This window comes from Protomyctophum bolini (genome assembly GCF_963924005.1).
Source record: "Protomyctophum bolini genome assembly, chromosome: 19".
NCBI lineage: Eukaryota > Metazoa > Chordata > Actinopteri > Myctophiformes > Myctophidae > Protomyctophum > Protomyctophum bolini.
The window spans coordinates 40634693-40660798 of record NC_137880.1 but is presented as its reverse complement, the minus strand read 5'-3'; the positions used below and the strand labels follow the sequence as shown (position 1 = coordinate 40660798).

Sequence of the window (26106 nt, the reverse complement as noted above, 5' to 3'; positions counted from 1 at the left end):
TGTCTCTGTGTGTCCCCGTCCAGGAGAACAGAACCTGTGGTCCATCTTGTCTCTGTGTGTCCCCGTCCAGGAGAACAGAACCTGTTGTCCATCTTGTCTCTGTGTCTCTGTGTCCAGGAGAACAGAACCTGTTGTCCATCTTGTCTCTGTGTCTCTGTGTCCAGGAGAACAGAACCTGTTGTCCATCTTGTCTCTGTGTCTCCCCGTCCAGGAGAACAGAACCTGTTGTCCATCTTGTCTCTGTGTGTCCCCGTCCAGGAGAACAGAACCTGTTGGCCATCTTGAAGAGGCGTTGGTGGAAGTACATGTTTGTGGGCGTGGTCGACATCCAGGCCAACTTCCTGCTCATCAAGGCCTACCAGTACACCTCGCTGAGCAGCGTACAGGTGTGTGTGTGTGTGTGTGTGTGTGTGTGTGTGTGTGTGTGTGTGTGTGTGTGTGTGTGAGTGTGCGTGCGTGCGCGTGCGTGCGTGCGTGAATTGCGTGAGTGCGATCATTGCGCGTGCGTGAATTATGTGCATTTTTGTTTTTTATGATTTGTATTTTATTTTTTTTCTTCCATATGTATAAAACATTTACAAGACACAACCAAAGAAATACACAAAACAATACAATACTACAGATGCACAGAAAAACAAAACATAACAAACACATAACAAAATAACACAAAACAAAACAATACAATACTACAGATGCACAGAAATATCTCGCAGTCCACCCCAGCCCCAATTCCAGACATAGTTCTTGAATATATTTTTCCAACATTGCAGCCCGTTCAGAGCTCACTCAGAGCTAGAAACTATTCAGAGTCCTGATAGTGAATTATGTGTATTGAAGAATAGAGTTTTAGAGTCACGGCAACTACATACTTTTATATTTAATACATACTGCATGTCCGTTGACCATATTTGGTGGTGTTTCCTGTTCCTGTTGACCATATATTTGGTGGTGTTTCCTGTTCCTGTTGACCATATGTGGTGGTGTTTCCTGTTCCTGTTGACCATATATTTGGTGGTGTTTCCTGTTCCTGTTGACCATATGTGGTGGTGTTTCCTGTTCCTGTTGACCATATGTGGTGGTGTTTCCTGTTCCTGTTGACCATATGTGGTGGTGTTTCCTGTTCCTGTTGACCATATGTGGTGGTGTTTCCTGTTCCTGTTGACCATAATGTGGTGGTGTTTCCTGTTCCTGTTGACCATAATGTGTTGGTGTTTCCTGTTCCTGTCTCAGCTCCTGGACTGCCTGGCTCTTCCGGTGGTGCTGCTGCTGTCCTGGTACTTCCTGTCCGTGCGCTACAGGGGCGTGCACGTGGCGGGCGTGTGCGTGTGTCTGCTGGGCCTGGCGTGCATGGTGGGGGGGGACGTGCACGTGGGCCGCGACCCGGCCACAGGTGAGACTCATTGATTGATCGATTGAATGATTAATTGCGAACGCAGTGAGCACTAACTATGAGACCTAGCAGAACATGTCTGTCTGTCTGTGTGTCTGTGTGTCTGTCTGTCTGTCTGTCTGTCTGTCTGTCACGCGGTAACACCACCTGCCCGCCACCACAAAAAAAAACACACACACACACACACAAACCACGCGCACACATAGTCACATACACACACTAAAAAAATCTTAAAAACGTAACTTAAAAAAGAAACTTAAAAAACCCCAAATATGTACGAGCTGCGTTCGCTTCCCGCGTTTGCGCGTCTTACTTGTCCTAATTTTATCCTATAAAACCATGAATAGTTTAGGAAAAAACTACCCTCTCTCTCTCTTTGTCTCTGTCTGTCTGTCTGTCTGTCTGTCTGTCTGTCTGTCTGTCTGTCTGTCTGTCTGTCTGTCTGTCTGTCTGTCTGTCTGTCTGTCTGTCTGTCTGTCTGTCTGTCAGGTGACCAGAAGCTCGTGGGTGACATGTTGGTAGTGGGCGGGGCCACGCTGTACGGCGTCTCCAACGTGTGTGAGGAGTTCGTGGTGAAGAACCTCGGAGGCCGGGTGGAGTTCCTGGGCCTGTTGGGCCTGTTCGGGGCCTTCTTCAGCGGGATACAGCTGTGAGTCGTTAATTCACCTTGTTAAGCTCGTTAACCGTTTCAGTTCATAGGACGCACCTGTACGTCATAAGGATTCGAACCGAGAGGTGCTATGGACGTCTGTGTACGTCCTAGCGCACCCTCAAAGATACGGGGCGAGATAAGAATATTCCGAATTTTTATTATTATTATTTTTGGCATTTCGCTTTTCTCTTGCCGTATGCTAACGCTCTGTGCAATTATTAGCTTGTCATTGACTCCCATGTTAGCGCGGCGGAAAGAATGTCTTGTGTCTCCTAATCCAGGGCGCTCTCCGTGGTGATGAAAGGATCGACATGCTGGCACTTCATTTCTGCTCCTCATCTGTCTCTCCCGCAAAATATGAACGCCTTTTGGATCATATATCGTATAAATTAAAATGATCGGGGATGTGAGGTCACTTTGTAAAGTCAACCTTTTTAGGAAAGTGTTTCCGGTTCAGCTGTGAGGAAAGGCTTCAGGACAGCAGAGGAACACCCTCATGTAGAAGACCTTCAGGACAGCAGAGGAACACCCTCATGTAGAAGACCTTCAGGACAGCAGAGGAACACCCACATGTAGAAGACCTTCAGGACAGCAGAGGAACAGCCACATGTAGAAGACCTTCAGGACAGCAGAGGAACAGCCACATGTAGAAGACCTTCAGGACAGCAGAGGAACACCCTCATGTAGAAGACCTTCAGGACAGCAGTAGAACACCCTCATGTAGAAGACCTTCAGGACAGCAGAGGAACACCCACATGTAGAAGACCTTCAGGACAGCAGAGGAACACCCTCATGTAGAAGACCTTCAGGACAGCAGAGGAACACCCACATGTAGAAGACCTTCAGGACAGCAGAGGAACAGCCACATGTAGAAGACCTTCAGGACAGCAGAGGAACAGCCTCATGTAGAAGACCTTCAGGACAGCAGAGGGACACCCTCATGTAGAAGACCTTCAGGACAGCAGAGGAACACCCTCATGTAGAAGACCTTCAGGACAGCAGAGGAACACCCTCATGTAGAAGACCTTCAGGACAGCAGAGGAACACCCACATGTAGAAGACCTTCAGGACAGCAGAGGAACACCCTCATGTAGAAGACCTTCAGGACAGCAGTAGAACACCCTCATGTAGAAGACCTTCAGGACAGCAGTAGAACACCCTCATGTAGAAGACCTTCAGGACAGCAGAGGAACACCCACATGTAGAAGACCTTCAGGACAGCAGAGGAACACCCACATGTAGAAGACCTTCAGGACAGCAGAGGAACAGCCTTAGAAGACCTTCAGGACAGCAGAGGAACACCCACATGTAGAAGACCTTCAGGACAGCAGAGGAACACCCTCATGTAGAAGGAAAGGCTTCAGGACCTTTTCCATCAAGCAGCTGTGACGGCCCCCTGGGCCTTTAGTCTACTATGTGGGGTTTCTGGTGTATGTGTGGCTGTGCCTTTAACACTTCCATTGCAGTGTTGGAGGGCGGAGCCAGGGTGTGGTTTCCCCTTCTTCGTTATGGCCCCAGAGCCAGCCATAACACAGCAAGAAACTATGGATGTTTCTGTGACAGTTGATGAGGATCAAACCAAACTACACTAGAGTAAATTAATAAAGTGTGTGTGTGTGTGTGTGTGTGTGTGTGTGTGTGTGTGTGTGTGTGTGTGTGTGTGTGTGTGTGTGTGTGTGTGTGTGTGTGTGTGTGTGTGTGTGTGTGTGTGTGTGTGTGTGTGTGTGTGTGTGTGTGTGTGTGTGTGTGTGTGTGTGTGTGCGTGTGTGTGTGTGTTTGTGTGTCGTAGGGCCATCATGGAGCACAAGGAGTTACTGAAGGTTCCCTGGGACTGGCAGATAGGTGAGTGGGTGGTCTCCACCACCAGGCACTAGAGGGTTCTGATAGTAGCATTACAGCAGTACAGAATTTCCCCCAAAATGGTTTTACAAACATGTGCTTTTAAGACTGAGATGGGCAGTATTTGAAATACATGTATTTGAAATACGTATTTGAAATACTTTTTTGTATTTTGTAATTTGTATTTCGCTGGGATGGAAGAAATGAGATGTATTTTGTATTTAGATACATTTTTTGAACCAGTATTTATATTTTGTATCAAAATACATTTTTAATGTTTTTTGCCCATCGGAGATGGGCAGTATTTGAAATACATGTATTTGAAATACATATTTGAAATACTTTTTTGTATTTTGTAATTTGTATTTCGCTGGGATGGAAGATGTATTTTGTATTTTGTATCAAAATACATTTTCAATGTATTTTGCCCATCTCACGTCTTTTTATCCATGGGCGTGGGTGCGTGCGTGCGTGCGTGCGTCCATGTGTGCGTGTGTGTGTGTGCGTGCGCGTCCAGGCCTCCTGTACAGTGTGTATGCAGCGTGCATGTTCTTCCTCTACTCTCTGATGCCGGTGGTGATGCGACGCAGCGGCTCCGCCTCCGTCAACCTCTCCCTGCTCACCGCTGACCCCTACTGTCTGCTCTGGGGACTGCTGCTGTTCCGCTACAAGGTAGGTTCACTAACCCATTCAGGAGCATTCTACACAGACACATGTTTCTAACGTCAGTGCTGCTCAAAACATATTTCACGTCATGAAGGAAAAAAAAGAAAAAAAAACATAACAGATACAGGGTTAAAAAGATAAAAGGATAAACGAGACGTCAACTGGGGAAAGCTATTTTGAAGAGGTGGGTTTTGAGTGAGGTTTTGAAAGAGAGGAGAGAGGGAGCAGCTCTGAGATGGTTGCAGAGTTCATTCCAGAGTTTGGGGGCCGAAACATAGAAGGCCCTGTCCCCCCAGGTGCGGTACTTGGCCTTGCGGACCTTCAGGAGGTTGGCTTCACTGGACCTGAGGGAGCGGGGGGGACATATGGTTCAAGAATATCGGAAAGGTAGGGGGGAGCCAGGTTATTGAGAGCTTTGTAGGTGGTGAGCAGGATTTTGTAGTGAATTCTTTGTGAATTGACCGCCGCCCGCCCGATTTGAGTTCTCAGTTCACTGTGAAAGAATATATATTCAAACATTTGCGTCCACATTTGGGTGGCGTATTTCACTATTGTTTTGTGTTCAACTCTGTTGTTTTAAATGTGCTTCATCATCAATACATTGGAGTGGATTGTAGCGATGCATTGTGGGTCCCAGTGGATAGGAGCGATGCATTGTGGGTCCCAGTGGATTGGAGCGATGCATTGTGGGTCCCAGTGGATTGGAGTGATGCATTGTGGGTCTCAGTGGATTGGAGTGATGCATTGTGGGTCTCAGTGGTTTGGAGTGATGCATTGTGGGTCTCAGTGGATCGGGCGGAGCCGCGGCTACGTAGTAATTCCTACACAGGTTGTGTTTATAACCACGCCCCCAGGCACGTTAAGTTTATTGAGGTTAAGGTTAGGGTTAGGTTTAAGTATAGTTTTTATTGAGGTTAAGGTTAGGGTTAGGTTTAGGTTTAAGTATAGTTTTATTGAGGTTAAGGTTAGGGTTAGGTTTAGGTTTAAGTATAGTTTTATTGAGGTTAAGGTTAGGGTTAGGTTTAAGTATAGTTTTATTGAGGTTAAGGTTAGGGTTAGGTTTAGGTTTAAGTATAGTTTTATTGAGGTTAAGGTTAGGGTTAGGGATTAGGTTTAGGTTTAAGTATAGTTTCAAGAATGTCAGTCACAGCGACTAGCCAATCACAACGCGTCGACTGCACAACCCGTGTGGGTTCTGGTATGTCGCGGCCGAGCCTGCTCCTTGTATGGGTATAGCAGGATGTCCATATATGGTGTTTGTTCCACGGTCAGGTCCAATCCTCTCCAACGAACAGCCCAAACACGTTGCCCAAATATGGAGATGACACTTCCTGGTGGAGATATGAGCTCCACTGAGGTCATATCTTTCTCTTTTTATCGTATTGTTTTTCTTCTTCTTCGTCAGGCCTATAGGTGGCGCTATGGCCAGCGGTTCAGGCCATATTTAATTCATTCTTCATTCATCATGGCTGCCACTTCCCACCTGATGTCATGTGGGAGTTCAGACTGATCCAGATCGTATTGAATAACCGCTAGCTTGCATAACGTCTTCAGACTAGGACTCAAGTCTAAGGTAAACAGGCGCCCCGTGTGTCTTCCCAAGAGGATGACATGATCTCCCACAATGCAACAGCAGTCATCAGTCACCATTAAGGGGCCGTTTCCCTTGGGCTTAACCTCCTTCCAGGTGAAAGTCTCTGGGTTGTATTTCCACAGAGCATTGAAGTGAGAGGGGTACTCTAGAGGGTCGTAACCACCAAATATGTACAGCTCTCCATTGTAGGTAAAGGCTGAATGACCGCGGCGTCCTTCTGGAAGAGGCTGTGCAGAAGGTGTGTCCATCCAGAGGTTGGTCTCTGTGTCAAACACTCTGATGGTGTTGTTGTAGTGACCCATACTCCTCCAGCCTCCAAACACAAACATCTTTGTCCCGATGATGGTGGCAGAGTGACCTGATGTAGCAGGAGGTGGCGTTCCTCTCGGGTTAATTACAGACCAGACCATCGTGGTGGTGTCCAACTTGTAGATGTCATTAGTGTATCCAGTCCTGGTCGATCCTCCATGGATAAACATGACCTTCCCCAAGACACAGGCTGAGTGGTTTTTCCTCTCCTCTGGAACGGTCCCAGAAACCCTGGGTTTGGACCACGTGTGGGCGTCGACATCGAACGCATAAAGCTCGTTCCAGAAGCGACTTGGGTAAGTCCACCCTCCCCAGATGTAGACGATATCTCCTACCAGGACAGCTGTGTGGCCGTAGCGCCAGGAGGGAACCTCTAGGGGGCGCTGTCCTATTCCAGGGGTCACTGCAGGAGGCAACGTCCTCCATCTCAGAGACACTGTGTTGAAGACGTGCACATGGATGGGGTCCTGTGGAGGTCCACATCCTCCAAATGAGAACACCTGGTGGCGACCCACGGTTACTGCAGCAGCCTGACACCATCCATCGCCCCGTGATCCTTTCAGATTCACCGTCCACTGCATCGCTGGACACACCTGATCTGACAGACCTGCAACTCACTGGATATCAACTGATCTGACAGACCTGCACCTCACTGGATATCACCTGATCTGACAGACCTGCAGCTCACAGGATATCACCTGATCTGACAGACCTGCAGCTCACTGGATATCAACTGATCTGACAGACCTGCAACTCACTGGATATCAACTGATCTGACAGACCTGCAGCTCACTGGATATCAACTGATCTGACAGACCTGCAACTCACAGGATATCAACTGATCTGACAGACCTGCAACTCACTGGATATCAACTGATCTGACAGACCTGCTGCAAATCACTGGATATCAACTGATCTGACAGACCTGCAACTCACTGGATATCACCTGATCTGACAGACCTGCAGCTCACTGGATATCAACTGATCTGACAGACCTGCAACTCACTAGATATCACCTGATCTGACAGACCTGCAGCTCACTGGATATCACCTGATCTGACAGACCTGCACCTCACTGGATATCAACGGATCTGACAGACCTGCTGCAACTCACTGGATATCAACTGATCTGTAACAGAAAGAGTTCTGAGGAGACGTTTCAGTTCTGCTGTCCTTCAATAATGTGTGTCTGTATTGCTCCAGGTTGTCCAGCTGTGTGTCTCTGCTCCACCTTCTCTTATACTGAGTCTCTGCCGCTGATGTCACAGTCTGTGAATCGGCCGTGACCATATATAGACATTACTCTCCGCCGCAGCCACGCCCAAATATGGAGTGTGCCGTCCCGTTTTGGGATAACAATAGGGCTGGACCTCGATAACCGATACCCGGAAAAATCTGATGACAAGCTTATCCAGTACCCGGTATCAATACGCTTTGGGCTTATCCAGTACCCGGTATCAATACGCTTTGGGCTTATCCAGTACCCGGTATCAATACGCTTTGGGCTTATCCAGTACCCGGTATCAATAACCTTTGGGGTTATCCAGTACCCGGTATCAATAAGCTTTGGGCTTATCCAGTACCCGGTATCGATAAGCTTTGGGGCTTATCGAGTACCCGGTATCAATAAGCTTTGGGCTTATCCAGTACCCGGTATCAATAAGCTTTGGGCTTATCGAGTACCCGGTATCGATAAGCTTTGGGCTTATCCAGTACCCGGTATCAATAAGCTTTGGGCTTATCCAGTACCCGGTATCAATAAGCTTTGGGCTTATCCAGTACCCGGTATCAATAAGCTTTGGGCTCATCCAGTACCCGGTATCAATAAGCTTTGGGCTCATCCAGTACCCGGTATCAATAAGCTTTGGGCTCATCCAGTACCCGGTATCAATAAGCTTTGGGTTTATCCAGTACCCGGTATCAATAAGCTTTGGGCTTATCCAGTACCCGGTATCAATAAGCTTTGGGCTTATCCAGTACCCGGTATCAATAAGCTTTGGGCTTATCCAGTACCCGGTATCGATAAGCTTTGGGTTTATCGAGTTCTGTTCTGAATTTATTGTCTCTAAGTCTACATAAAGTGCTATCTAAGGGGCTAGGCTAGGGCAAGTGCTACGGGCCATGGTGGAGTCTGAAGAGGTGGGTTTTCAGACTACTCCATCCCTAGATAACAACATTATGTCCTAATAAGAAGTGTGATTTTTCTGCTGTTCATTATGGTAAATGAACAGGAGGGGGCGGAGCTATATGGTAAATGAACAGGAGGGGGCGGAGCTATATGGTAAATGAACAGGAGGGGGCGGAGCTATATGATAAATGAACAGGAGGGGGCGGAGCTATATGGTAAATGAACAGGAGGGGGTGGAGCTATATGGTAAATGAACAGGAGGGGGTGGAGCTATATGGTAAATGAACAGGAGGGGGAGGAGCTATATGGTAAATGAACAGCAGTTAGGGTTAGGTTTAAGTATAGTTTTATTGAGGTTAAGGTTATGGGTTAGGGTTAGGTTTAAGTATAGTTTTATTGAGGTTAAGGTTATGGGTTAGGGTTAGGTTTAAGTATAGTTTTATTGAGGTTAAGGTTATGGGTTAGGGTTAGGTTTAAGTATAGTTTTATTGAGGTTAAGGTTATGGGTTAGGTTTAGGTTTAAGTATAGTTTTATTGAGGTTAAGGTTATGGGTTAGGTTTAGGTTTAAGTATAGTTTTATTGAGGTTAAGGTTAGGGTTAGGTTTAGGTTTAAGTATAGTTTTTATTGAGGTTAAGGTTAGGGTTAGGTTTAGGTTTAAGTATAGTTTTATTGAGGTTAAGGTTAAGGTTAGGGTTAAGTTTAGGCTGTCAATCACAGCGACTGGCCAATCACAACGCGTCGACTGCACAACCCGTGTAGGTTCTGGTATGTCGCGGCCGAGCCTGCTCCTTGTATGGGTATAGCAGGATGTCCATATATGGTGTTTGTTCCACGGTCAGGTCCAATCCTCTCCAACGAACAGCCCAAACACGTTGCCCAAATATGGAGATGACACTTCCTGGTGGAGATATGAGCTCCACTGAGGTCATATCTTTCTCTTTTTATCGTATTGTTTTTCTTCTTCTTCTTCTTCTTCTTTTTGCACTGTCAGGCTACATGTGGTAGCCTATAGGTGGCGCTATGGCCAGCGGTTCAGGCCATATTTAATTCATTCTTTAATCATCATGGCTGCCAGTTCCCACCTGATGTTGTGTGTGAGTTCAGACTGATCCAGATCGTATTGAATAACCGCTAGCTTGCATAACGTCTTCAGACTAGGATTCAAGTCTAAGATAAACAGGCGATTCCTGAGTCCTCCAAAGAAGATGACATGATCTCCCACAATGCAACAGCAGCCAACAGTTGACCAAGGGCCGTTCCCCTTGGGCTTAACCTCCTTCCAGGTGAAAGTCTCTGCGTTGTATTTCCACAGAGCATTGACGTGAGAGTCTTCTACCCTGTCGTAACCACCAAATATGTACAGCTCTCCATTGTAGGTAAAGGCTGAATGACTGCGGCATCCTTCTGGAGTCGGCTGTGCAGAAGGTGTGTCCATCCAGTGGTTGGTCTCTGTGTCAAACACTCTGATGGAGTTGTAGTAGTGACCCAAACCTATACCCAGACTCCCCAAGCCTCCAAACACAAACATCTTTGTCTCGATGATGGTGACAGAGTGACCTGATGTAGCAGGAGGTGGCGTTCCTCTCGGGTTAATTACAGACCAGACCATCGTGGTGGTGTCCAACTTGTAGATGTCATTAGTGAGTCCAGTCCTGGTCGATCCTCCATGGATAAACATGACCTTCCCCAAGACACAGGCTGAGTGGTTTCCCCTCTCCTTTGGAACGGTCCCAGAAACCCTGGGTTTGGACCACGTGTGGGCGTCGACATCGAACGCATAAAGCTCGTTGCAGAGACCTCCTTTAGTGTACCCTCCCCAGATGTAGACGATATCTCCTACCAGCACAGCTGTGTGGCTGTGGCGCCAGGAGGGAACCTCTAGGGGGCGCTGTCTTCTTCCAGGGGTCACTACAGGAGGCAACGTCCTCCATCTCAGAGACACTGTGTTGAAGACGTGCACATGGATGGGGTCCTTTGGAGTACCAGATCCTCCAAATGAGAACACCTGGTGGTGACCCACGGTCACTGCAGCAGCCTGACACCATCCATCGCCCCGTGATCCTTTCAGATTCACCGTCCACTGCATCGCTGGACACACCTGATCTGACAGACCTGCAACTCACTGGATATCAACTGATCTGACAGACCTGCACCTCACTGGATATCACCTTATCTGACAGACCTGCAACTCACTGGATATCAACTGATCTGACAGACCTGCAGCTCACTGGATATAAACTGATCTGACATACCTGCAGCTCACTGGATATCACCTGATCTGACAGACCTGCAACTCACTGGATATCAACTGATCTGACAGACCTGCAGCTCAAGGATATCAACTGATCTGTAACGTAAAGAGTTCTGAGGAGACGTTTCAGTTCTGCTGTCCTTCCAGAATGTGTGTCTGTGTTGCTCCAGGTTGTCCAGCTGTGTGTCTCTGCTCCACCTGCTCTTATACTGTGTCTCTGCCGCTGATGTCACAGTCTGTGACTCGGCCGTGACCATATATAGACATTACTCTCCGCCGCAGCCACGCCCAAATATGGAGTGTGCCGTCATTAACCCGACGGTGTCAGCGTGACGTCACGTCACACTAAAACGTGTCAGGCAGGTTCCATACATGGAGCTCTACGTCGATCGCTGTTGCCCATATATGGAGTTTTGGGATATCAATAGGGCTGGACCTCGATAACCGATACCCGGAAAAATCTGATGACAAGCTTATCCAGTACCCGGTATCAATAAGCTTTGGGCTTATCCAGTACCCGGTATCAATACGCTTTGGGCTTATCCAGTACCCGGTATCAATAAGCTTTGGGCTCATCCAGTACCCGGTATCAATAAGCTTTGGGCTTATCCAGTACCCGGTATCAATAAGCTTTGGGCTTATCCAGTACCCGGTATCAATAAGCTTTGGGCTTATCCAGTACCCGGTATCAATAAGCTTTGGGCTTATCCAGTACCCGGTATCAATAAGCTTTGGGCTCATCCAGTACCCGGTATCAATAAGCTTTGGGCTTATCCAGTACCCGGTATCAATAAGCTTTGGGCTCATCCAGTACCCGGTATCAATAAGCTTTGGGCTTATCCAGTACCCGGTATCAATAAGCTTTGGGCTTATCCAGTACCCGGTATCGATAAGATTTGGGCTTATCCAGTACCCGGTATCAATAAGCTTTGGGCTTATCCAGTACCCGGTATCAACGAGTAAGACGCGCGAACGCGGGAAGCGAACGCAGATCGTAAATTGCAATAACAATTAGAATAAATTACGAATTAGTGTCACTCAGCTCCATATATGGGCACAAAAGGGGCCAGGTCCACACCAAACAAATCACTGGCCCCTTTTGTGCCCATATATGGAGCTGAGTGGACCTGGCCCCTTTTGTGCCCATATATGGAGCTGAGTGATTGCTGATGCAACACACTCCATATTTGGATAGCGGGACAGACAGACGCACGCACAGACATGATCTGCTAGGTCTCATAGTAAGTGCTCACTGCGTTCGCAATAAGCTTTGGGCTTATCCAGTACCCGGTATCAATAAGCTTTGGGCTTATCCAGTACCCGGTATCAATAAGCTTTGGGCTTATCGAGTACCCGGTATCGATAAGCTTTGGGCTTATCCAGTACCCGGTATCAATAAGCTTTGGGCTTATCCAGTACCCGGTATCAATAAGCTTTGGGCTTATCGAGTACCCGGTATCGATAAGCTTTGGGCTTATCCAGTACCCGGTATCAATAAGCTTTGGGCTCATCCAGTACCCGGTATCAATAAGCTTTGGGCTCATCCAGTACCCGGTATCAATAAGCTTTGGGCTTATCCAGTACCCGGTATCGATAAGCTTTGGGCTTATCCAGTACCCGGTATCGATAAGCTTTGGGCTCATCCAGTACCCGGTATCAATAATCTTTGGGGCTTATCCAGTACCCGGTATCGATAAGCTTTGGGCTTATCCAGTACCCGGTATCAATAAGCTTTGGGTTTATCCAGTACCCGGTATCAATAAGCTTTGGGCTCATCGAGTTCTGTTCTGAATTTAGGCATTTATCAGACGCTCTTGATCCAGAGCGATTTACATTTAAGCAAAAACAAAAGCATGTCATACATCACATACATACGGTATATAACAAGTAGTTATCATGAATCATGTATAAACTAAGAACGTAACAGTGGAGTATCTATGTCAACTATACATACTATACTATATTATATATTATACAATATACATGTGAACTATAAAGTGCTATGACTACATAAAATGCAATTCTAGTGCTGTCTACGTAACGAGCTACAAGTCTGTCTAAAATACTATCTGATTCTACATAAAGTGCTATCTAAGGGGCTAGGCTAGGGCAAGTGCTACGGGCCATGGTGGAGTCTGAAGAGGTGGGTTTTCAGACTACTCCATCCCTAGATAACAACATTATGTCCTAATAAGAAGTGTGATTTTTCATTATGTTAAATGAACAGGAGGGGGCTGAGCTATATGGTAAATTAACAGCAGTGGGCGGGGCTATATGGTAGGCATGTGTAACCTGCTGTGATTGGTCAGTTCTCAGGCCTGTACCTGCTGTTGATTGGTCAGTTCTCAGGCCTGTACCTGCTGTTGATTGGTCAGTTCTCAGGCCTGTACCTGCTGGCGTTGGTGTTGCTGCTATTGGGTCTGCTCCTCTTCGGCTCCGCCCCCACCTACGTGGCTCAGGACCCGCGCGTCTACAGGAAGTTCCACAACGCAGGTAGACCCAGACCAGGTTCTCCTCTAGACCCAGACCAGGTTCTCCTCCCAAACCACAGCCCTGAGGTTCTCCTCTAAACCCAGACCACAGCCCAGAGGTTCTGCTCTAAACCCAGACCACAGCCCTGAGGCTCTCCTCTAAACCCAGACCAGGTTCTCCTCCCAGACCACAGCCCTGAGGCTCTCCTCTAAACCCAGACCACAGCCCTGAGGTTCTGCTCTAAACCCAGACCCGGTTCTCCTCTAGACCACAGACCTGAGGCTCTCCTCTAAACCCAGACCACAGCCCTGAGGTTCTGCTCTAAACCCAGACCACAGCCCTGAGGTTCTGCTCTAAACCCAGACCACAGCCCTGAGGTTCTGCTCTAAACCCAGACCACAGCCCTGAGGTTCTGCTCTAAACCTAGACCACAGCCCTGAGGCTCTCCTCTAAACCCAGACCACAGCCCTGAGGCTTTCCTCTAAACCCAGACCACAGCCCTGAGGTTCTGCTCTAAACCTAGACCACAGCCCTGAGGCTTTCCTCTAAACCCAGACCACAGCCCTGAGGTTCTGCTCTAAACCTAGACCACAGCCCTGAGGCTTTGCTCTAAACCCAGACCACAGCCCTGAGGCTTTCCTCTAAACCCAGACCACAGCCCTGAGGTTCTGCTCTAAACCCAGACCACAGCCCTGAGGTTCTGCTCTAAACCCAGACCACAGCCCTGAGGTTCTGCTCTAAACCCAGACCACAGCCCTGAGGTTCTGCTCTAAACCCAGACCACAGCCCTGAGGCTTTCCTCTAAACCCAGACCACAGCCCTGAGGCTTTCCTCTAAACCCAGACCACAGCCCTGAGGCTTTCCTCTAAACCCAGACCACAGCCCTGAGGTTCTGCTCTAAACCCAGACCACAGCCCTGAGGTTCTGCTCTAAACCCAGACCACAGCTCTGAGGGTCTCCACATGTTAGCATGTTAACACGTATTTGAACTGGGGACCACCTAAGATAATCTAACATATTTGAAGTGAGGACCCCCTAAAATAATCAACCATATTTGAACTGAGGATATTATATATTTTTGTCGTGAGACCTTTAAACAAGAATAATAATGTGAGTTGTTTTTGTCCGCAGGCAGCCACCCAGCCATGGACACGCCCCCTCACCCAAGAGGGGGAGGGGCCACAGAGCCGTCCGTCACGTACACCAGCCTGGGACAGGAAGTGGAGGAGGAGTCGTGTCACGCGCGCCACGACGACAACCAATAGAAAACGAGCAAAGACGCGAACGACGCCTCCATCCATCTCTGGCTTTCACTTCCTGTATCTGTGTGTGATGTCACAGTGGGCGGCCCCGCCTCTATAGCCAGTTGAACCTAACGCTCGATGCCTATTGGTGGAGATTCGCCAAAAAAAAAGAGGGGAAAATAAATGGCAGAGCCATGAGTAAGACAGTTACGACAACTCTGTTCAGTCCTTAGAGTATAATATATGAATAGAGACGAAACCCTGAGGCCAGATGGACATAGTGGCCCAATTTGGTATTGGCTTCAGTCCAATGGAGGCTCTCCTACATAGACTTCTATTGGCTTCAGTCCAATGGAGGCTCTCCTACATGGACTTCTATTGGCTTCAGTCCAATGGAGGCTCTCCTACATAGACTTCTATTGGCTTCAGTCCAATGGAGGCTCTCCTACATAGACTTCTATTGGCTTCAGTCCAACGGAGGCTCTCCTACATAGACTTCTATTGGCTTCAGTCCAACGGAGGCTCTCCTACATAGACTTCTATTGGCTTCAGTCCAACGGAGGCTCTCCTACATAGACTTCTATTGGCTTCAGTCCAACGGAGGCTCTCCTACATGGACTTCTATTGGCTTCAGTCCAATGGAGGCTCTCCTACATAGACTTCTATTGGCTTCAGTCCAATGGAGGCTCTCCTACATAGACTTCTATTGGCTTCAGTCCAATGGAGGCTCTCCTACATGGACTTCTATTGGCTTCAGTCCAATGGAGGCTCTCCTACATGGACTTCTATTGGCTTCAGTCCAATGGAGGCTCTCCTACATAGACTTCTATTGGCTTCAGTCCAATGGAGGCTCTCCTACATAGACTTCTATTGGCTTCAGTCCAATGGAGGCTCTCCTACATAGACTTCTATTGGCTTCAGTCCAACGGAGGCTCTCCTACATAGACTTCTATTGGCTTCAGTCCAACGGAGGCTCTCCTACATAGACTTCTATTGGCTTCAGTCCAACGGAGGCTCTCCTACATAGACTTCTATTGGCTTCAGTCCAACGGAGGCTCTCCTACATAGACTTCTATTGGCTTCAGTCCAACGGAGGCTCTCCTACATAGACTTCTATTGGCTTCAGTCCAACGGAGGCTCTCCTACATAGACTTCTATTGGCTTCAGTCCAACGGAGGCTCTCCTACATAGACTTCTATTGGCTTCAGTCCAACGGAGGCTCTCCTACATGGACTTCTATTGGCTTCAGTCCAATGGAGGCTCTCCTACATAGACTTCTATTGGCTTCAGTCCAATGGAGGCTCTCCTACATAGACTTCTATTGGCTTCAGTCCAATGGAGGCTCTCCTACATAGACTTCTATTGGCTTCAGTCCAATGGAGGCTCTCCTACATAGACTTCTATTGGCTTCAGTCCAATGGAGGCTCTCCTACATAGACTTCTATTGGCTTCAGTCCAATGGAGGCTCTCCTACATAGACTTCTATTGGTGAAGACAAAGTCCTGGACCGGAAGTAGGCCGAATCCACTGGACTCGAGGCAACAGCCCAGCTTCAATGATGTTAAATCCCTTTATTTTAGATCGTTTTTCTTTTAGTAATAGTACAACATAAACATTTCAGAGACTTCAGTTGTCACTGTACAATACTTTAAAACAGCAACTAAAATTGCTGTTATTTGCGCCGCCCTCGTTGAAAACAATGTATTTCAGACTCCAGCTTGTCCCTCTCCATCCAGGCTGCATGTACAGTCTGTCTGTCCCTCTCCATCCAGACTGCATGGACAGAGCTCGAGAGCTCAGTTTTCTGACCCCTCAATGTCGCAACTCTTTCTTACTCTATGGCTCTGGCAAAGGGATTTGGGGCTATATCTTGTGTCAACCCTAACCCCTTCTTATGCCTTAAGATAATTTGCCTTTTTTTATACCATTTTGAAAAAACCTTTTAAAATAGTTAAAATAGCTGATCTACAAGCTCACAACTTGTTCATGTAGATCGGCTAGTTGAACTATTTGTTTTCTTCTTCAAAATAGTACAAAATGTCTATATTACCTTAGGGATACTTAATGGGTAAGGGGGGAGGAGGGGGTCCAAGATAGGACCCTTGGTGTGTGTAGACCGTTGACTGTATGAAATCACACCCGTGTGAAGTGAGCGGCGCTCTCATCATAACGTCTATGGGGTTAAATTCTCCATTCATTGTCATCAATGGGAACTTAATGTTTGTTTAACTTGTTTAGACTTATGGGAACGATTCTAAAAAATGTTTTCTGGAAAAACCTCATGTTTCTGTGAGTGGTTCTCAATATTTCATGTCAAGGACCCCCAGAATTATCTGTATTTGGCCACCGACCCCCATCTGAAAATATGTTGTTCCAGGGACCCCCCCCCCCCCCAGAAGAAAGTAATTGAGTTAAAAACATCCACTGTGAATTAATATAATAATCTATCAAAATAAAGAAATCTATAGGCTATTCAAAGATTTGCACCACATGTTCACGTTTTTCTAAAATAACAGACCTATACAAGCTCGTAGCGCGGCACCGAGTGCCGCGCTACGAGCTTGTCGCATCTCAACACATGTTCCGATGGGGGTCCCTGGTACAACAGATGTTCAGATGGGGGTCCCTGATACAACAGATGTTCAGATGTGGGTCCCTGGTACAACACATGTTCCGATGGGGGTCCCTGGTACAACAGATGTTCAGATGGGGGTCCCTGGTACAACAGATGTTCCGATGGGGGTCCCTGATACAACAGATGTTCAGATGGGGGTCCCTGGTACAACAGATGTTCAGATGGGGGTCCCTGGTACAACAGATGTTCAGATGGGGGTCCCTGGTACAACAGATGTTCAGATGGGGGTCCCTGGTACAACAGATGTTCCGATGGGGGTCCCTGATACAACAGATGTTCCGATGGGGGTCCCTGGTACAACAGATGTTCCGATGGGGGTCCCTGGTACAACAGATGTTCCGATGGGGGTCCCTGGTACAACAGATGTTCAGATGGGGGTCCCTGGTACAACAGATGTTGTACCAGGGACCACCAACATATTCCTATTTGAACTGGGGACCCCCCAACATATTCCTATTTGAACTGGGGACCCCCTCAACATATTCCTATTTGAACTGGGGACCCCCCAACATATTCCTATTTGAACTGGGGACCCCCCCCAACAATTTGTTTGTGCCAAATAATAACAATATTAATACTTCTAATTTACATATATGCATAAATTAATGGTCAAACTGGTCTATATCTTTAATTTACATATATGCATAACTTATCAAACTGTATCATTAATTTACATGAGCACAAACATGTTTACTGTAAATTAATTTTGCTTTGTGTCCATTTAAGTCTTTTTTTACACTGTTTAGTGTCATTTGATTTGGCGACGCCTTAAAGGAGCATTTCACCACTTTTCAATTAAGGTATCTTCATATAATTGGTCCTCACTAATGTTCGTGATGAAATACCACAATTCTTTTCTACTCGGTCTGTGTCTCATAGGAGGGCTGTGGGCAGTTCAGAAACCAGTCTGTCTCATAGGAGGGCTGTGGGCAGTTCAGAAACCAGTCTGTGTCTCATAGGAGGGCTGTGGGCAGTTCAGAAACCAGTCTGTCTCATAGGAGGGCTGTGGGCAGTTCAGAAACCAGTCTGTGTCTCATAGGAGGGCTGTGGGCAGTTCAGAAACCAGTCTGTCTCATAGGAGGGCTGTGGGCAGTTCAGAAACCAGTCTGTGTCTCATAGGAGGGCTGTGGGCAGTTCAGAAACCAGTCTGTGTCTCATAGGAGGGCTGTGGGCAGTTCAGAAACCAGTCTGTGTCTCATAGGAGGGCTGTTGGCAGTTCATAAACCAGTCTGTGTCTCATAGGAGGGCTGTGGGCGGTTCAGAAACCAGTCTGTGTCTCATAGGAGGGCTGTGGGCGGTTCAGAAACCAGTCTGTGTCTCATAGGAGGGCTGTGGGCGGTTCAGAAACCAGTCTGTGTCTCATAGGAGGGCTGTGGGCGGTTCAGAAACCAGTCTGTGTCTCATAGGAGGGCTGTGGGCGGTTCAGAAACCAGTCTGTGTCTCATAGGAGGGCTGTGGGCGGTTCAGAAACCAGTCTGTGTCTCATAGGAGGGCTGTGGGCAGTTCAGAAACCAGTCTGTGTCTCATAGGAGGGCTGTGGGCAGTTCAGAAACCAGTCTGTGTCTCATAGGAGGGCTGTTGGCAGTTCAGAAACCAGTCTGTGTCTCATCGGAGGGCTGTGGGCGGTTCAGAAACCAGTCTGTGTCTCATAGGAGGACTGTGGGCAGTTCAGAAACCAGTCTGTGTCTCATCGGAGGGCTGTGGGCGGTTCAGAAACCAGTCTGTGTCTCATAGGAGGGCTGTGGGCGGTTCAGAAACCAGTCTGTGTCTCATAGGAGGGCTGTTGGCAGTTCAGAAACCAGTCTGTGTCTCATAGGAGGGCTGTGGGCAGTTCAGAAACCAGTCTGTGTCTCATCGGAGGGCTGTGGGACACAGACTGAGTAGAAACAAATGGTGGTATTGTGTCATGAACATCAGTGAGGACCAATTATATGAAGATAAGTTGAAAAGCGGTAAAGCGGTTCTTTAAGCATCCCGGACATACAGTATTATTATTGCTTTATTCTTATCATTCTAATTATTCCTTGTATGTTTGTGTCATTTGAATCCAGGAATGTTTGTATGCAGCCGAGATTAAAGTATACAAACAACGTGTTGAAGGATGTATCCGTCCCGATGTAACTGATGATTTATTGATATAATACTTATTTATCTTAAAACTTTACAGTTATTATTATAATTACAGTGAGGTGTTACATCGCTTCCAATATGTCACCTATCTCTCTCTCTCTCTCTCTCTCTCTCTCTCTCTCTCTCTCTCTCTCTCTGTCTCTCTCTCTCTCCCTCTCTCTCTCTCTCTCCCTCCCTCTCTCCTGATTGGATAATAGTGGCATCCCGCCACTGCCCTGAACGTGCATGCATAAATTATTTCCAGTATGGCGTTGTTGGGGAGACCTCAGACATGGTGCAAGTGTGCCGCCTGGTGGATGAATGTACACATGACGACAACCAAGAACCTTAATGAATGTTTACACTAGTTGTCTTAAGTCTTAATATTGGGGACGGAACCCCTGGGACCCCCTGGGCATGTCCTGGGACCCTCCTTAGGGACCCCCCTTGAGTCCAATTTTTTTTTCATTTTTCATAAAATGAATAATATATAAAAGAATGTTCAGGAAATGAAGAAAACCTTATATTTTTAATACAATTATGTACGTAAAGGGTATTCAAACCTCAAACATGCAGGTAGGTGGTCTCCTCCCGACATCAACGAATATATATATATATATATATATATATATATATATATATATATATAATATACACATCTGTAGGCCTATGTGTGATTTAGTCCACATCTCCCCCGTGTCCATGTGGATAATGGTTCAGTCCAAACCCCCCGTGTCCATGTGGATAATGGTTCGGCCCACAGCTTCATAAAGGACCAGGTAAGCAGCAGCTCACCTGCTGCTCATTAGTGACATCATGGAGCACCGGCAGGTTGTCGTTTGGGAGCAGTCTGAGATGCAGAACAACATTAATGACATGGACGCTCTCAACCTGTCCTCCTCCTCCTCCTACACACACCAGGTAATAATCTGTCTCAACCTGTCCTCAGGCTCCTACACACACACCAGGTAATAGACTGTCTCAACCTGTCCTCAGGCTCCTACACACACCAGGTAATAATCTGTCTCAACCTGTCCTCCTCCTCCTACACACACACCAGGTAATAGTCTGTCTCAACCTGTCCTCAGGCTCCTACACACACCAGGTAATAATCTGTCTCAACCTGTCCTCAGGCTCCTACACACACCAGGTAATAGTCTTGTCTCAACCTGTCCTCCTCCTACACACACCAGGTAATAGACTGTCTCAACCTGTCCTCAGCCTCCTACACACACACCAGGTAATAGACTGTCTCAACCTGTCCTCAGCCTCCTACACACACACACCAGGTAATAGACTGTCTCAACCTGTCCTCAACCTCCTACACACACACACACACACACACACACACACCAGGTAATAGACTGTCTCAACCTGTCCTCCTCCTACACACACACACACACCAGGTAATAGACTGTCTCAACCTGTCGTCCTCCTCCTCCTACACACACACACACACACCAGGTAATAGTCTGCCTCCATGTGCTGAGCTGATGTGTAGCACTGTTGTTCTGTTAACGCCAGTTAAAGCTGGATGTGATTGGCCATTATTCAGACCGCTGCCATCTTGCCAGCGAGGCGCTATAACTAGGTGTAACTTCCCCTAGAGAGCTCATTCATCCAAACAGAACATGCAGTCCTCTCTGATTTGTATTAAATAATGTCAAAATCACCAACATTGCAGCTGTTGGGGAAAGCTTGAATTATATCCTCTTTCAATCTGTAAAGTGTTTGTTTCATAAAAGTCCACCGTAGACATGTTATGGGCTGCTTCCTGTCAAGTGTTGGCGTTTGGAAGCACTCGTTGAATATCACTCAACGGCCCATGTGCACCACCTGTTTAGAATGTGCACATAGTGCCGCAGGCAGCAGGAGGTTGCTTTACTGATATTGAGCGCTTCCAAACTCTGACACTTAGAAAATAATCACATGCAAGGCATTTCTTGACGGGAAGTATAGCTCAACATGTCTACGGTGGATTTTTATTAAACAAACACTTTGCAGGTTGAAAGAGGATAATTCAAGCTTTCCCTACAGCTGCAATGTTGATGATGTTGACGTTGTTTAATATAATTAGAGAGGACTTTTCTGTTTGGCTGAATGGGAAGTTGCACCTCGGTGGTAGCTCAGCGCCCCCTGGAGGCTCTGGAACACTTTGCCTTTTCACACCAGACCTGCCCCAGTCCATCATTACCTTTAAAATCTCTGTGTAAAACCTGTTTATTCTCTTCGGCCTTTAGGCCTCGATCACACCTAAAAGTCTTGTTCGCGTTTTAATGGCCGCCCCAATGCATTTCCAATGGAAGTCACATGGTTTGACCAAATATTTTACTTTGATGCCTGTGTACTTGAAGTACTAAAGGTATTAGTACTCGTTATGTAGACCGTCTCATTTCAAGTTTTCAAAAGTATAAAAAATGGCAGATCTACAAGATCTCACAACTGACTATATGCAGACGGCGGCCATCTTGCCAGCAACGTGGTAACTAGATGCAATTTCCCATTTACGGATTCATCCAATCAGAAACGTCCTATCTGATTGAAAGCACATTCATCCAATCGGATTCATGATCGACAGCCCATACATCCAAACAGAAAAGTCCTATCTGATTGACAGATACAAATAATATGTAACTGTTACGACTGTCCTTCCAGGAGGAGATCCAGGAGCAGCAGGAGAACTTCCAGAAGGACCTCAGTGACCTTCTCCAGATGGACGGAGGTCTGGAGGAGCTCAGTGAAGACGATGTAATCCTGGAGGAGGTCTGGGAGGAGATCCAGGAGAACCTCGGTGGAGATGTTCTCCAGAGGGACAGAAGACTGGTGGTCCTCAGTGAAGAGGTTCTCCAGGTGGACAGAAGACTGGTGGTCCTCAGTGACGATGTCCCCCAGAGGGACAGAAGACTGGTGGTCCTCAGTGAAGAGGTTCTCCAGGTGGACAGAAGACTGGTGGTCCTCAGTGACGATGTCCCCCAGAGGGACAGAAGACTGGTGGTCCTCAGTGAAGAGGTTCTCCAGGTGGACAGAAGACTGGTGGTCCTCAGTGGAGAGGTTCTCCAGAGGGACGTCGGTCTCCTGGACCTCAGTGGAGAGGTTCTCCAGAGGGAGGTTGGTCTCCTGGACCTCAGTGCCGAGGTGGTCCTCCTCATCGCCGGTCTCCTGGACCCCTCGGCTCTGCTCCGGCTGGGTTCAACCTGCAGCGCCATGTTCCTCCTGTGTTCCTGCAACTCCCTGTGGACCAGACACTTCAAGGTAATCCCATTACTTATTCACTTCAAGGTAATAGTATGAGGGCATTTTATCAGGTATTTGACCAATCTGGGAACTAAATCGTTACCAAGAAATGTCTTCACCAATGTGTTTCTATAAAGGTGTCTAATAACATGTACTAAAACTTTGAAATTCAACTCCCGGGGGAAATGTGAGTTATTTTATTAGCATAATTTGTGGCCATACCATTAACACCCTATATAAGGCATCATGCTTTAAGTAGCATGTGACATGTCAGACTAGGGGGTTTTCATCATGCTTTAATCTGTGCAGAGTCACATTTTTATATGCATTTTTTGGTTTGCTATGCACTATTTTCATGTATGTTATTATTTTCCACCTATCTGCCGCGCTATATGCATTTGTTCTAGTTATCTGCTGGACTATGCCATGAGAAAAACCAGCTAGATACATGTGTTGCTATGGTAACAGAACAGGCAGTGATTGTGAAGCCCCGCCCACAGCTCACCTGGCTGATGGGGTGAGGGGCAATCACATTGTTTTAGCCACCTGGAGAGAGAGGCAGTCCAGAGTGGAGGTTGCAGGAGGACACACAGTGTCTGAGGAGGCAAGAGGAAGATTTTCCCTAGTCTTGCCATAACAGCCATTTGGATTTTTCCCTTTTTTAACGGGTTCTACCTTTGGATTAATAGACTTCATTGTTTGGATTTCGGACTTTTCGTACAGGTGTAAAGGGTGGTAAGAGCCGAGGAGACTTATACCACTACGCGACACTGAGCGGCTTCCATTTTGGATTTCCTTTTGGATTTGGATTTAACCCATTCTGACCGGGAACCCATTTTGGTGTCGGCATCATGTCACCACCACCTCCCTCATTTTGCTATAATTGATTTATTTAATTGTTATTATTGTAATCGTTATCATGTGACATGTCAAACTATAGGGGGTTTTCATCATGCTTTAAGTAGCATGTGACATGTAAGGCTAGGGAGTTTTCATCATGCTTTAACCCATTCTGACCGGGAACCCATTTTGGTGTTCAGCATCATGTTATGCTTTAGCTATTGAAAAATAGCAGATCTACAAGCTCATAGCGCGCCACCGAGTGGCGCGCTACGAGCTTGTAGGTCTGCTATTTTTTGAAAAATCGAAGAACGACTGGCATTTTTAGAATCTGATCTCAGGTCAGAATGGCTTAATCAGACCAGTGTGTGTCCAGTGGAAACCTCGTATGAATCTGATCTCAGGTCAGAATGGGTTAAGTAGCATGTGACATGTCAGACTATAGGGGGTTTTCATCATGCTTTAAGTAGCATGTGACATGTAAGGCTAGGGAGTTTTCATGTTTCTGAATCCATTCCAAGCATTAGTTTTGCACAAAATAATTCACCCCCAGGGAGTTTAACCCATTCTGGGCGGGAACCCATTTAAGCATCATGTCGTGCTTTAGCTTTTGAAAAATAGCAGCGCGCCACCGAGTGGCGCACTACGAGCTTGTAGGTCTGCTATTTTAGGAAAATCAAAGAGCGACTGACATAGAAGACATTTTTAGAATCTGATCTCGGGTCAGAATGAAAACTGTCAGGATGTAGAAGACATTTTTAGAATCTGATCTCAGGTCAGAATGGAAAACTGTCAGGATGTAGAAGAACATTTTTAGAATCTGATCTCGGGTCAGAATGAAAAACTGTCAGGATGTAGAAGAACATTTTTAGAATCTGATCTCAGGTCAGAATGGATTAACCACCTCAGCGTCACCTCGGTGGTTAAAACTCCCTGTGGGTGAATTCTCTCCCGACAACGACCAACCTATAGCCAGATATATTTATATATAGCTCCTTCTTTATCCAAGGCGTTCCTGCTGTGTTTTTAACGTATTTTGTCCCTCCCAGGCCTCCTTCGTGGTGGCGTTCCCCGCCCACAGTGTGGGCGTGTCCGCCAAGGTGGCGTTCCGTTGGCTCTTCATGTGGAAGACGCTGTTCCGAAACCTGCACTGCAACCGCACGCTGCAGGTAACTAAGGGTTAAATCCTCCCTGTGGGTGAATTCTCTCCCGACAACGACCAACCTATAGCCAGATATATTTATATATAGCTCCTTCTTTATCCAAGGCGTTCCTGCTGTGTTTTTAACGTATTTTGTCCCTCCCAGGCCTCCTTCGTGGTGGCGTTCCCCGCCCACAGTGTGGGCGTGTCCGCCAAGGTGGCGTTCCGTTGGCTCTTCATGTGGAAGACGCTGTTCCGAAACCTGCACTGCAACCGCACGCTGCAGGTAACTAAGGGTTAAATCTCCCTGTTCACAACCGCACGCTGCAGGTAACGAAGGGTTAAATCTCCCTGTTCACAACCGCACGCTGCAGGTAACGAAGGGTTAAATCTCCCTGTTCACAACAACCGCACGCTGCAGGTAACGAAGGGTTAAATCTCCCTGTTCACAACAACCGCACGCTGCAGGTAACGAAGGGTTAAATCTCTCTGTTCACAACAACCGCACGCTGCAGGTAACTAAGGGTTAAATCTCCCTGTTCACAACAACCGCACGCTGCAGGTAACGAAGGGTTAAATCTCCCTGTTCAGGATGCTCCAGTTATAAGGAGCGTTGTAGCCCCGCCCCCTTTCAGTCCCGCCCCCTTTCAGTCCCGCCCCCTTTCATGACAACGAGAGACCCGGGAAATAATTCCCCGTTAATTTTCCTCATAGACGTTTCACTACGTATTTATTTATTTAAAAAAGACGTTTACGCCGCGGACAAAAAGACAACTGGAGTTGTGACACATCATGACAAGAAACACAATGTTTTGGGCCGAACAAACTATTAGAAAAAAAAGAAAACACTTTTGTTTTGTTTTTCTTCTTACTAATTATTATTTGTGACCAGATTTGACTGAGAGACTGCCATCGCGCAAACTCCAGCTTTTCACCAGAGGGGAAAAACTTGTTTTCTTTTTTCCCCCAAAATGAGTTAATATCATATAATCACATACTACTAGAGCATGTCTGAAATACGTGTCGGAGCTGAAATCGAGCTGTAAATGTGAAATAAATGTTTAAAAATGTAGCTAGGTGTAATGTTAGAGTCCACAGAAGACATGTAAATATGAAATAAATGCTTAAACATGTAGCTGTAATGTTACAGACCACAGAAGAGATGTAAATATTAAATAAATGCTTAAACATGTAGCTAGGTGTAATGTTACTTGTTAGAGTCCACAGAAGACATGTAAATATGAAATAAATGCTTAAACATGTAGCTGTAATGTTACAGACCACAGAAGACATGTAAATATTAAATAAATGCTTAAACATGTAGCTAGGTGTAATGTTAGAGTCCACAGAAGTGAACCTTTTTCATGCCTGTTTTCTCAACTCTGTTTCTCTACAAGACATTACTCTATAAGCCATATCTCCACAACCGGTGGGTAAAACTGAACAACCAATGTGTCAATTTGAAGCAACGATTCCCTGAGAAAGTCCAATGGCAGTCCCTCAGTCAAATCTGGTCACAGGAAACGTCCTAATAATTCTGGATGGTGATGTTCTGCTTTCAGGAGAGGCTGTTCTCGGACGTCCCGTTCCTGCCTCAGCG

General features: G+C 46.8%; 1 protein-coding gene across 1 annotated transcript in view; it reads left to right on the top strand.

Moving 5' to 3' along the window:
• slc35f1 (solute carrier family 35 member F1) overlaps window positions 1–14898 on the top strand; it is a 20338-nt gene extending 5440 nt beyond the window's left edge. Inside the window, exons 4-10 of the mRNA XM_080790614.1 lie at window positions 259–386; window positions 1231–1390; window positions 1880–2039; window positions 3832–3884; window positions 4399–4553; window positions 13207–13324; window positions 14435–14898. Coding sequence (XP_080646740.1) covers window positions 259–386; window positions 1231–1390; window positions 1880–2039; window positions 3832–3884; window positions 4399–4553; window positions 13207–13324; window positions 14435–14568 — 908 coding nt within the window. The 3' untranslated portion in view covers window positions 14569–14898. The remainder of the gene's footprint in view (window positions 1–258; window positions 387–1230; window positions 1391–1879; window positions 2040–3831; window positions 3885–4398; window positions 4554–13206; window positions 13325–14434) is intronic.
• Window positions 14899–26106: the final 11208 nt, after the last annotated feature.